This window comes from Ranitomeya imitator, chromosome 1 (genome assembly GCF_032444005.1).
Source record: "Ranitomeya imitator isolate aRanImi1 chromosome 1, aRanImi1.pri, whole genome shotgun sequence".
Classification (NCBI taxonomy): Eukaryota; Metazoa; Chordata; class Amphibia; order Anura; family Dendrobatidae; genus Ranitomeya; species Ranitomeya imitator.
This window is the reverse complement of record NC_091282.1, coordinates 895,538,413-895,551,481: the sequence shown is the minus strand read 5'-3', so window position 1 is coordinate 895,551,481 and position 13,069 is coordinate 895,538,413. Positions and strand designations below refer to the sequence as shown.

Sequence of the window (13,069 nt, the reverse complement as noted above, 5' to 3'; positions counted from 1 at the left end):
ATATAGTTTCCAATATTTTTTCTGAATAAGTTTCTTAAGTTTTTTAAGCTTTCAGTAAAAAAGGTGTTTTGACTAAAGCCTAAGTTCCAGCTGCTGAAAAACAGCACCAATGGATAATGCTGATTCCACCATGCTTCACTGTGGTTATGGTGTTCTTTGGGTGAAGCAGTGTTGGATTTGCACCAAACATATCTTTTGAATTATGACCAAAAAGTTCAACCTTGGTCTCATCAGGCCATAGCACATTTCCCCACATGCTTTTTGAGACTTTATGTAGGTTGTCAAAACAAAGCTAGACTTGAATGTTTTTCTTTGTCACATGCAGTACTTTACCAGTATTTGCCAGAAATTCTTGCAGCTACTTTAATGTTGCTGTAGGACTCTTCGCAGCCTCCTGGAACTATTTTCTTATTGTCTTATAAATTTTTCAGGGACCTCCATTTCTAAGTAATGTTAATGTTGTGCCAAATTTAAGCCACTTCTTGAGGACAGTCTTCAGAGTTTCAAGTATATTTAATTTCTTTGAAGTATTTTTGCTTTCTTTGTACCCTTTTTATGACTGATAACATTCACCAATAAGATTACTTTGCCGTTTTGTACGCAGTTTACATCCATGGCTTTTGCTGTAACATGCAACTAAGAAAATATCAGGAAGCTTTGACTAGAACAGCTAAACTTTCCCTTCATCTCATGCCCTCCTCTATTTTGATTGACAGCTCTTACTTTATAGAGACAGAGAATGGTAGAAAGATGAAAAACCAAGTAGGTGGGAATATGCACTAATCTGTTTGACCATGCCAAGGGAGCCGGTACTTGGTTTAAACAGTCAATCTTGTACAGACAGATTCCCTTCCATCAAATCAACAGACAATTGTGGGGTAAGTGACATGGGCACAGGAATGCATTAGAAGGATACAGCAGGATACCTATGTTGAGTGGAGACTCAGGTGGCAGGAGGGGGACAACCAGAGGCAAGGCTGGTGAGCCCAACACTTCATTGTTTACTTCTAGGATACAGATCTATCCTGATTAAATGATGACACAAAACCATGTATGTGTGTGTTTATTACATCAAAACAGTTTTTATCCCTTTTAAATAAACATTGGAGGTTCATCTTAAATGGTAGCAACAAACTTTAAAACCGTGAGAAATTGATAAAGTGTGTTTTTAAAGAAAATTGTATCATTTTATTAAACAAAAAACATTTATTTGGTGAAGCATTAATATCCTTTTATCTCCATTTTTCACTTATACATGACATACCCCATAAATGCCACAAGTTGAAAGGACAGTGTTAGGACATAGTGTGCTAAATTTTACAGAACAAAAACAATTTACAATATTTCACCTTATACATTATTTTTTTTTTTAAATGAAGCCTAACATTTCTGTGCCATGTTTACTTATTAATTTGTGTTTCAGGAAACAGAATATTGTTTTGTACCAGTTATGTAAGCTATCAGAGTTTTACATAATACAGTATTCCTAGATATTAGTGTACTATGGTAGCATATACTTAGCAACATTGCAATCTGAAAAAAATAGTATTTTTGCATGTACCCTGGTGATTTGAATCTCTGTTAAAGGGTACCTTTCATGTCCCAAAATGCTATTAACCTTCAGATATTGGGTTAATCTGCATGCAGGTTAATAGTGTTCTGAAGTCATGCAGCCACACTGGAAGCCCAGCTGCCAGAAGTAAATTAATTTTATTCCTCCTGGCAGCCTCCAGGTATCAGTCATAGAAGCTCGGCTTCAGTCACCGCTCACTACAGTGAGTAGTGGCTGTAAGGATGCCCCAGCACTGACTGACAGCGAGCTGTGCACAGATGCCAAGATTAGTGAACTGTCAGTCAGTGTCAAGGCGTGGTTAAGTGTCCCTGCTCACTATGTACAGAGCGGAAGCCGAAGCTGGAGGCTTCCAGTAGGAAGAGAGTTCATGATGGCGGTTGCACAGCTTTAGACTGTGCCATTAACCTGCAGATTAACCAGATATCTGGAGGTTAATAGTGGTTTTTTGACATGACACATTCCCTTTAAGGTTTTAAATAATTTATTGCCGAATAGTCCATTGTAGATTCTCATAAAAAAAAAAAAACATTGAGTTAATAGGCTTCCAATGTAGAACTTCAAAATTGGATGGCTTTTTTTTTTCTTCAGTTACAAAATGATCATGTAAATCATTAACTAGTACAGTCCATAAGCCTCAGTCGTGACCAATTCCACCAACTCACAATTTCACAGGAGTATATAGCATGGCAAAGTATTTTCACCTTGAAACTCTGAAGATGGATACAGAAGCTTAGTAGATCCCTTCTGTTAGATTAGTGTTTCTTAAAGTAACCCTTAGCGTTTATTCAGATGAACTGGCTTGTGTGCTAGTACACATAGCCAATGTTCTACGTGGACAGATTGTGTGAAAAAATAAAATAAAATGCAGCATCACCAGTTTGGGCTGTTTTCATAGACCAAAAGAATGCAATGTAGGAGGCAGCTACGGCATCTGCCCACAATAGACAAGAACATGGAGGCAGTCATATCCACAATTTGTGGATGCAACTCTTCTGGTTTTCCAATATGGACATATGAATTTGGCCTTGAAGGGGTTGCCCACTATTAGCACAGACCCTTCTTGAATACTATATTTAATTCTCACAATCACTTCCGTTCATCTAAAGGAAGTGCGGGCAAAGCAACCTATTAGTGACCGCCAACTGGCTGCAATGCGAACGTGAGTCCAGAGAAACAAGGCGGCGACATCACTGGAACGGCACCTGTGAAGGAGAGGAGTAGCTCTTTTTATTTTACATGGGGAAATACAGTATTCAATTTTAAAAAAAAAAAATTGAACCCTTGCCAAACGGACTAATTTTTGTGTCTGCATCTACATTTTTTTTTTCTGTTGACCAAGTAATGCGCGGGCTTGTGTTTAATTGGATGAGTTGTTGTGTTAAATAACACCATTTGAATCATATAAATGAACCAAAAAAACAGGGAGAAGAAATTCCAAGTGTAGTGAAATTATTAAACTAAACCCTGATGTTGCTGGCTGGGTTTTATTTATAGCATTCATTGTGTGGTATAAATCACCTGTAACTTGATTCTTCAGGTCAATGACACCAAGATGCGCTGAATTCATTGAGTGTCATACTCCTGTTAATGAATTTGTTGCATCTAACCCGACCACACCCTTGCAGTAAGAATGGAATGTACATTAATAAATAGGGCCCAAAGATTTAGGGTGCTAGACCACAATGCACGTGATCCACTGCAATTACGTCACAGCATAAAAACAAACAATGAACATATATCATGACTTAGCACTGATATGGAAGATACAGGTGGTTTTTATGGGCTTGGTCTGTTAGGCCGGGATCACACATGCGAGAAACACGTCCGTGTCTCACATGTGAAATCCAAGCTCTGGTGCCAGCACTTCAGAGCGGAGCGTGCGGCTCCATGTGTTGCTATGCGGCTGCACGCTCCGCTCTGGAGTGCCGGCGCCAGAGGAGGGATTTCACATGCTAGACACGGACGTGTTTCTCGCATGTGTGATCCCGGCCTAAATCATATATTCAATTCCAACAGCTTTGCCACATCATGCTCAAGTACTCTAATAAAGGGGTATTGCAACTTCAGTCATTCAATGGAAACCATTATTTTTTTACAACCGGGGATAAAAACCTTGCCTGATCATGTGATCAACCTGGGGGGCACGGCTCATTCCAAGACACAGCGCTGATAACTATAAGGCCGGTTTCACACATCAGTGGCTACGGTACGTATAGTGACAGTTTTCTCACGTACCAGAGACACTGACACATGTAGACCCATTCAAATGAATCGGTCTATGCATACGCCTGCGTGTTTTCACGGACCGTTTGTAAAACACGGAGACATGTCCGTTTTTCTCCGGCAGCACAGTCCGCAAAGCGTCCGGCACACGTTCACATGGAGATCAGTATGCACTCTCCTCCGTGTGCACGTACCACCGCAGGAGAAACAGCGCTACCGTTAAGCGCTGTCCCCGGCGTGTGGCACTGAAGTCGGCATTCATCCATTCTGTCCTGCTCGGCTGGAAGCAGCGCTTGCAGGAGAGAAGGGATGAAAGATCAAGTTTTTTTGTTTAAAATAAAGTTTGGGGTCATCTCCCGCCTCCCACCACTCCCCACGCGCCCGCCCGCCTCCTATAGGGGTGGAGCCGCATATTCATCACTGTAATGAGCGGTACCACGTGACCGCTCACACAGGACAAGCTGCCAGCACTGAGAGGAGGCATCGCGGGAGCTGGGTGAGTATTTCTCTGCAAGCGGGCGGGCGCGCGGGGGTGGGGAGTGGTGGGAGGCGGGAGGTGACCCCAAACTTTATTTTTAACAATAAACTTGATTTTTCATCCCTTCTCTCCAGCGAGCGCTGCAGGGGAGAAGAGATGAATGCCGCCTTCAGCACCACACGCAGGGGACAGCGCTGTCTCTCCTGCACGGTCCGTGTGGTCCTCAGGCGGCATAAGGCTGCCGCACATGTGCCACACTGATGTGCCACGTGAGCACACGGACACGGATAACTCCGATACCGGAATTATTTGGACGTGTGAGACTGGTCTCATGTAGTATAGAGATTTACAGCTGGGTGTCATTTATATGTCCAAGACAAATTCTTATACCTTGGGGGAAGAAAAACTTCCCAAAGTATGACTGCAGAAAAGATTATTGAAAATGTGTATACCTTTTCATTATACAATGAATGTATATAAACTTTGCTGCTAAAGCTGAAATACTCCTGTAAAGCAAACTATTGGGGTTGCTCATATCAGTCTGAATAAAGCATTTAATGAAGTACAATGCACTGAATTCAGTGAGGGGCACACGCCACTTAATGAATTCAGAGCATCTTCTCAGTGTTGTACACCTCCATCCATCGTGCCAGAAATGCTATTCCAGTCATTAAGTGGAATTTCATGTGTAAAAAAACTATACCACATTTACAGAACTTGACAGGCAGGCATAGCTACACCCTGTGTCCTGCCCTGGCAATGCCATCTCTGTGTTGCGCAAAAAATGTGTCACTTTTCAAAGCGTTTTACGCCAGTATTTTGGCAGAAACACTTTGACAAATCACCCCCAGGGTGATAAATGGAGGCCAAAGCCTTGTAAGAACCTAATAATAGATACAAAAGCATACTTATTGAACAATGAATTTTTTACTTACAACCTTGGAAAAAAAAAAAAAAAAAATCACACAGAGAACATAGTTCATTTCAATTCATTTTAGGTATCTGGCTTTTGGTAACAGTGATTACCTAGTGCACACAAATAAACCAGCATTGAACTGGGATCTACTAAAGCAATCAATCATATTCCTGATATCGTAACTGAACCTTAGAGGACAATTATACTAATTAAGTTAGTTGCATTGGAAGTGGAACTACAGTGAAAAATTAAAACCTTGATTTCTGTAATATTCCTAGCACTAAAAAAATAAAAAAAATAAAAAAATCAAGGTTTGAGTAAACATTCAAAATAGTCAGGGCTTTTGAGTTGTGTTGATGCATTAGAAAAATATTAACACACGCCCAATGCACTTCCAGGCTTCCAAGCTCGATTACTCAGTAATGGCATGTCAGATTACTACAAGATGGGTGTACTATTTATTGTTGTCCTTCTGACCATACTCCTATATCACTGGTCTAATTAGTAAAATCATCCTCACAGGTTCCCTTTAACCAAAAGTATCCATTATAGCAAAATAGTTTCCTTACTCAACATTAGCCAATATAATTATCTAAGAAACTCTTCACTCAGTTTCATGGGTTGAATAGGTACAGCCTTCCTAGATATAGTCCGCTCTCCAAGTAAAAAAAAGAAAGGAGACCACCTAATGAGAGGACGGAATGAGAGGACGGATGTCTGGAAAAAGGTGCAAGGCCATCGGGTGAATGGGGGGGGGGGAGGAGAACGAAAAAAAATTGCGTATCCTTTGAATCTACGAAAATTCTTTAGTCATGGCATTGATCAGATTTCCCTCTGAAATACATAATTTTCTCCTGAAATTATTTTACTGTAGTTCTTCTGCTGCTCTTCCTTGAATGAATCTTTCACTTTGTCTCTTTTCAGGCCACCATCCCTAAAAACATAGTAAAAAAGTAAAAAGATAATGGTTGATGAATTCTGGTTGCAAGAACGATTCATGTAAAACTACATACTTTAGATTAAAGCCAACAGATCCCACAGATATCAGCTGACCATATAATGCATATAGGATGCTCCCAACATTCTGCTGACTGATGACGTTGGGGGGAGATTAGGAATGAGAAGTTTGAATCCAATAATTTATTCCTGTTTTGTTGCTGTTTATTCCTGTGTTTATCAGCACATTTGTCCTCTCTCCCCCCATTTCAAAACATTTAGACAAGTCAAGCATTATTGTGTATGGTGGAATCTGGAGGGATAACTTGGCCAACGTCTATCTAAAGTATACAGGCACGTGAAAATCCACAGGATAAGAATGGTCTATGATTGACCTGTTCATCAGTTTTTCAGACACAAAGGAGAAGATACAAGCAAGAGGTTTGTCCTTTTCCTTAACCCATGTTTTCATGAAAAAAAAATTGGGCATTTTCTATAGGATTTTTTTTTTATATTAAAGCTAAAGCAGCAAAAACTCTTCTGTGAAATACAGTCGGGGAAATCCCTTGCTGATTTTGTAAGTTTGCCCACTGTCAAATACATGAACTGTCTATAATTTTACGGGTAGGTTAATTTTAACATTGAGAAATGGAATATCAAAAAATAAAATCCATAAAAATCATTGTATAAATTATATATATTTATTTGCGTTTTGCAGTGAGAAATAAGTATTTGATACCCTTCCAACCATTAAGAGTTCTTGCTCCTACAGACCAGTTAGACGCTCCTAATCAACTTGTTACCTGCATTAAAGTCAGCTGTCTTACATAGTCACCTTTAATATTGAGTCTGTGAACAGGAGTCTTTTATAATCAGTTAGACTAACCTCTTACAACATGGGCAAGACCAAAGAGCTGTATGAGGATGTCAGGGACAAGATCATAGACCTGCACAAAGCTGGAACGGCTACAAAACCATAAGTAAGATGCTGGGTGAGAAGGAGACAACTGTTGGTGCAATAGTAAGAAAATGGAAGATATACAAAATGACTGTCAATCGACATCGATCAGGGGCATCATGCAAAACCTCACCTCGTGTGGTATCCTTAACCACTTCATGACCCAGCCTATTTTGACCTTAATGACCTGGCCATTTTTTGCAATTCTGACCAGTGTCCCTTTATGAGGTAATAACTCAAGAACGCTTCAACGGACCCTAGCGATTCTGAGGATGTTTTTTCGTGACATATTGAGCTTCATGTTAGTGGTAAATTTAGGTCGATAATTTTTGCGTTTATTTGTGAAAAAAAATGGAAATTTGGCGAAAATTTTGCAATTTTCAAATTTTGAATTTTTATTCTGTTAAACAAGAGAGTTATGTGACACAAAATAGTTAATAAATAACATTTCCCACATGTCTACTTTACATCAGCATAATTTTGGAAACAAAATGTTTTTTTGCTAGGAAGTTATAAGGGTTAAAATTTGACTAGCGATTTCTGATTTTTACAACAAAATTTACAAAACCATTTGTTTAGGGACCACCTCACATTTGAAGTCAGTTTGAGGGGTCTGTATAGATGAAAATACCCAAAAGTGACACCATTCTAAAAACTGCACCCCTCAAAGTGCTCAAAACCACATTCAAGAAGTTTATTAACCCTTCAGGTGCTTCACAGCAGCAGAAGCAACATGGAAGGAAAAAATGAACATTCAACTTTTTAGTCACAAAAATGAACTTTTAGCAACAATTTTTTATTTTCCCAAGGGTAAAAGGATAAACTGAACCCTGAAAGTTGTTGTACAATTTGTCCTGAGTACGCCGATACCCCATATGTGGGCGGGAATCACTGTTTGTACACACAGCAAGGCTCGGAAGGGAAGGAGCGCCATTTGACTTTTTGAATGAAAAATTGGCTCCAATCTTTAGCGGACACCATGTCGTGTTTGGAGAGCCCCTCTGGTTGCCTAAAGATTGGAGCTCCCCCACAAGTGACACCATTTTGGAAACTAGACCCCCCAAGGAACTTATCTAGATGCATGGTGAGCACTTTCAACCCCCAGGTACTTAACAAATGTATCCGTAAAAATGAAAAAAGTACTTTTTTTCACAAAAAAATTCTTTTAGCCTCAATTTTTTTGTTTTTACATGGATAACAGGATAAAGAGGATCTTAAAATGTGTTGAACAATTTTTCCTGAGTACACCGATACCTCACATGTGGGGGTAAACCACTGTTTGGACACACGGCAAGACTCGGAAGGGAAGGAGCGCCATTTGACTTTTTGAATAAAAAATTAGCTCCAATCGTTAGCGGTCACCATGCTGCGTTTGGAGAGCCCCTGTGTGCCTAAACATTTGAACTCCCCCACAAGTGACTCCATTTTGGAAACTAGACCCCCCAAGGAAGTCATCTAGATGTGTGATGAGCACTTTGAGCCCCCAAGTGCTCCACTGAAGTTTATAACGCAGAGCCATGAAAATAAAAAATCATTTTTCTTTCCTCAAAAATTATTTTTTAGCCCCCAATTTGTTATTTACACAAGGGTAACAGGAGAAATTGGACCCGAAAAGTTGTTGTCCAGTTTGTCCTGAGTAAGCTCATACCCCATATGTGGGGGTAAACCACTATTTGGGCACATGGCAGAGCTCGGAAGGGAAGTAGTGATGTTTTGGAATGCAGATTTTGATGGAATGGTCTGCGGGCGTCACGTTGCATTTGCAGAGCCCCTGATGTGCCTAAACAGTAGAAACCCCCCACAATTGACCCCATTTTGGAAACTAGACCCCCCAGGGAACTTATCTAGATTTGTGGTGAGCACTTTGAACCCCCAAGTGCTTCACAGAATTTTATAATGCAGAGCTGTGAAAATAAAAAATAATTTTTTTCCCCACAAAAATATTTTAGCCCCCATTTTTTTATTTTTCCAAGGGTAACAGGAGAAATTAGACCCCCAAAATTGTTGTACAATTTTTCCTAAGTACGCTTATGCCCCATATGTTTGGGTAAACCACTGTTTCCGGGGCTCGGAAGGAAGGGACTTTTGACTTTTTGAATGCATGATTGGCTGGAATCAATGGTGGCGCCATGTCATGATTGGAGACCCCCTGATGTGCCTAAACAGTGGAAACCCCTCAATTCTAACTCCAACACACCCCTACCCTAATCCCAACTCTAGCCATAACCATAATCACAACTCTAACCCCAATCCCAACCCCGACACACAACCAACCCTAATCCCAACCCTAACCATAACCCTAACCATAAGCCTAACCCTAACCCCAACACACCCCTAACCCTAATCTTAACCCTAATTCCAACCCTAACCCTAATTCCAACCCTAACTCTAGTTCCATCCCTAACCCTTAGGCTATGTGCCCACATTGTGGATTCGTGTGCGGAATTTTCAGCACAGTTTTTGAAAAATCCACAGGTAGAACGCACTGCGAATTTAACGCGGATTTCCAGTGTTTTTTGTGCGGATTTCACCTGCGGATTCCTATTGAGGAACAGGTGTAAAACACTGCGGAATCCGCAAAAAGAATTGACATGCTGCGGAAAATACAACGCAGCGTTTCCGCACGGTATTTTCCGCACCATGGGCACAGCGGATTTGGTTTCCCATAGGTTTACATGGTACTGTAATATGATGGAAAACTGCCACGGATCCACAGCCAAATCCGCACCATGTGCATATAGTCCAATTCTAACCCTAATTGCAACCCTAACCCTAATTCTAACCCTAACCCTGATTGCAACCCTAACCCTAGCCCTAACCCTAGTTCTAACCTTAGCTCTAACCCTAGTGGAAAAATAAAAATAAATATATTTTATTTATTTCATTATTTTCCCAACCTATGGGGGTCAAAAGGGGGGGCTTTAATTACTATTTTTTTATTTTGATCACTGTGATATAACCTATCACAGTGATCAAAATGTAACTGTAATGAATCTGCCGGCAGATTCGGCGGGCACACTATGCATGCGCCCGCCATTTTGGAACATGGCGGCACCCATCCTAGATGCCGGACGGACATTGGGAGGGACCCTGGGACTCCAGAGTTACGGGGGTGGGATCGGAGAGCAGGGGGCGCCGGACAGGACGGAGGGGAGAGGAGGGCAGCGGAGCACAGAAAGGAGAGGAGGAAAGACTGACAGCGGCGGCAGATCGCCGCTGTCAGTTGGTGGAGGGGGCAGATCGCGGTTTTCAGCCATGGCCGATGATATTACAGCATCGGCCATGGCTGGATTGTAATATTTCACAAGTTTCATAAGTGAAATATTACAAATTGCTCTGATTGGCTGTTGAAAGTGAAACAGCCAATCAGAGCGATCGTAGCCACATGGGGGCAAAGCCACCCCCCCTGGGCTGAAGTACCACTCCCCTTGCAAATCGAGTGAAACTGGAGTTAACCCTTTCACCCGATCTGCAGGGACGCGATTCCTTCATGACACCACATAGGCGTCACAGGTCATCGACTTTCATGACGCCTACGTGGCATCACAAGTCGGGAAGGGGTTAATCATGAGTAAGGCAAGAGATCAGCCTAAAACTACTGGGGGGTATTCCCTAGCAACCAGGCGACCCCTACATGTACTTATGCTGGCTAACAGATGTAAATCATCCAGCTGCGGCAAGAAAAATTAACTCTATGAGCACTAAAAAATACTCGGAGGACCCCCGAGCATGATCGAGAAATCTCGAGTAACGAGTATATTCGCTCATCACTAGTCATTTCTAAAGAAGCTTTGCTAAATTAACTTTTTGAAATTCTAATTTTGTGAGAAATACCTGTACATTACAGAAATTGTGATAAATGTGGTTACTGGACTCTTCAAGTGCAATATTAAGCAGAAGTTGGTAGGTATTTGAAGGTAAACTTAAAATTAGAAAGAACTGGACACTTACCATGGTAGTTCAATCAGTCCGCCTTGTTTTGCAATGGCAGATTTAACTCTGTTAGCAAACTGAACAGCATCTTCATTCTCCTGAAATCATAAAACCAATGGCCTTAAGACACTGTTCAGAATTGTTCAAGATTTTTAAAGAATTTGCTCAATGCAAAGAAAGTGATAAAATAATGAAAAAATCCACTTGTAAATTATCTAGTGCTTTGGTGTTTTTGCCAGTACCTGTTAACAGTTCTACAGGGATGACATGCGGACCATTTGCAGATGACCATGAGCAGATGACCACTGCAGGCAATTAATCTCAAGTCAGAAGTATTGTGCTTGCATCACTGCAGCAGCCATGGGAGCATGGCTATCACAGGAATAAAGGGTGATTCACCAAGATAGTTTAGTTTATTTTGCGGTTTTAATTATCTGCTTTGAGAAATGTTTTCAAAATCCTGAGTTTTCCATTAACAGCAATTTCAGTTCCTTATTGCTGTTGATTTGTAGAAATACATTTTCACAATGAAAACATTTAAAATAAATATTCATTTGTTTTCAGATACCGTACCTTTATTTTGTGGGAAAAGCTGTAGAAATTTTATACTATTGATTACGTTTTTTTTTTTATTATTTTATAAAAAAAAAAAAAACACATGCTATATCCTGAGAAAGAAGTGAGTGTACTTCGAAATGCGTTTATTGAAAGTCACATTTATACATTTCCTGGCTTTGGATCCTCATTTCCACTCATCAGTAGCACAGAAAACTCCACATTTTTTTCTCCCATCTCCTTGGTATCAGTCAGATGACCTGTGGATCTGCAGCAGCTAGATTTTCATGCTCCTTTATTGTTGTGTGGGTATAACTCTACCAGATAATAATAAATCACTTGGCACTCAGAGGGTTTTTGTCAAGATGAAAGGTGAACATCCCATTTATTTGTGCATCCAGTTCAAAGATTTTAAACGTTTTCGGTCAAATGCACCTGGAGCGTCTCAGGGATCCCGGGAGCACCCTACACGGCGCCACGGACCTGGCATTGCAAGCGCCATCTATAGCGGCGAATATACGCCTTTTCTCTAGCGCTCTCCCTCAAGTTTTCGCTCCAGGATCCCCGAGACGCTCCAGGTGCACTCTCCATCCCAGGCTACCAAGGCTCACATACCCCCTTGTTTTATTGCTTCCAGTTTTGTTAAAGATATTTCTGATGAAGGTCTTGTGATTTTACCGAAAACGTTTAAAATCTTTGAACTGGATGCACAAATAAATGGGATGTTCACCTTTCATCTTGACAAAAACCCTCTGAGTGCCAAGTGATTTATTATTTAGTTGACGGGCTGGAAACCTGACTTGTGCACCACACAGGATCCTTGAGTGCCATGTGTTTTGTCTTTATAACTCTACCTGATGCTAACCGCATCACCTATTTATAAAATTTATTCCCAGGTAACAACTTATCTAGCTTTTCTGCTCACCAGCTACTGTATATTTATACATCTTATTAAAGTCAAAAACAAAAACACATGGGCTGCTTGCACAGTGAACAAGTCTGTAGAAACCTGTTCACACCACCAAAGAACTTGAAGACACAAAAGCGCACAGAGAGGTAAAAAAATACTCTGTTGTAAAAAAGTCACAGTAAATAAGCAAGTGCTAGTCAAAAAATGAAAAAATACAGGGTATTTAGTTAATACGTTTTTTTGCAAAAAAAAGTATGTTAAGCTGCTCCACCAATCGCCATGGTATACCCATAATAGAGCAGTCCTGTCTAATGTATATAATCCCTATCTGATGAATTTAAAAACCTGATCATCTGTATAGTACCTGTATGAACAGGGCTCAGAGAGAAAATATCCATGTAGAACATGCGAGATGGAACAGCTACAATGCAAATGACCCACAGAGGAGTGGTGGACTCCCCAGTCTTGTAGAAACAAGAGAACAATGATAAAACCAAAAACACATGGGCTACTTGAACAGAGAACAAGTCTGTAGAAACCTGTTCACACCACCAAAGAAATTGAAGACACAAAAGCGCACAGAGAGG

General features: G+C 40.7%; 1 protein-coding gene across 1 annotated transcript in view; it reads right to left on the bottom strand.

Annotated features, from left to right (window-relative positions):
- Nucleotides 1–5,247: 5,247 nt before the first annotated feature.
- GPAT3 (glycerol-3-phosphate acyltransferase 3) overlaps nt 5,248–13,069 on the bottom strand; it is a 195,100-nt gene continuing 187,278 nt past the window's right edge. Inside the window, exons 11-12 of the mRNA XM_069743260.1 lie at nt 11,036–11,115; nt 5,248–6,124 (exon numbers count right to left, since the gene is read on the bottom strand). Of these exons, the coding sequence (XP_069599361.1) occupies nt 6,013–6,124; nt 11,036–11,115 (192 nt within the window). The 3' untranslated portion in view covers nt 5,248–6,012. The remainder of the gene's footprint in view (nt 6,125–11,035; nt 11,116–13,069) is intronic.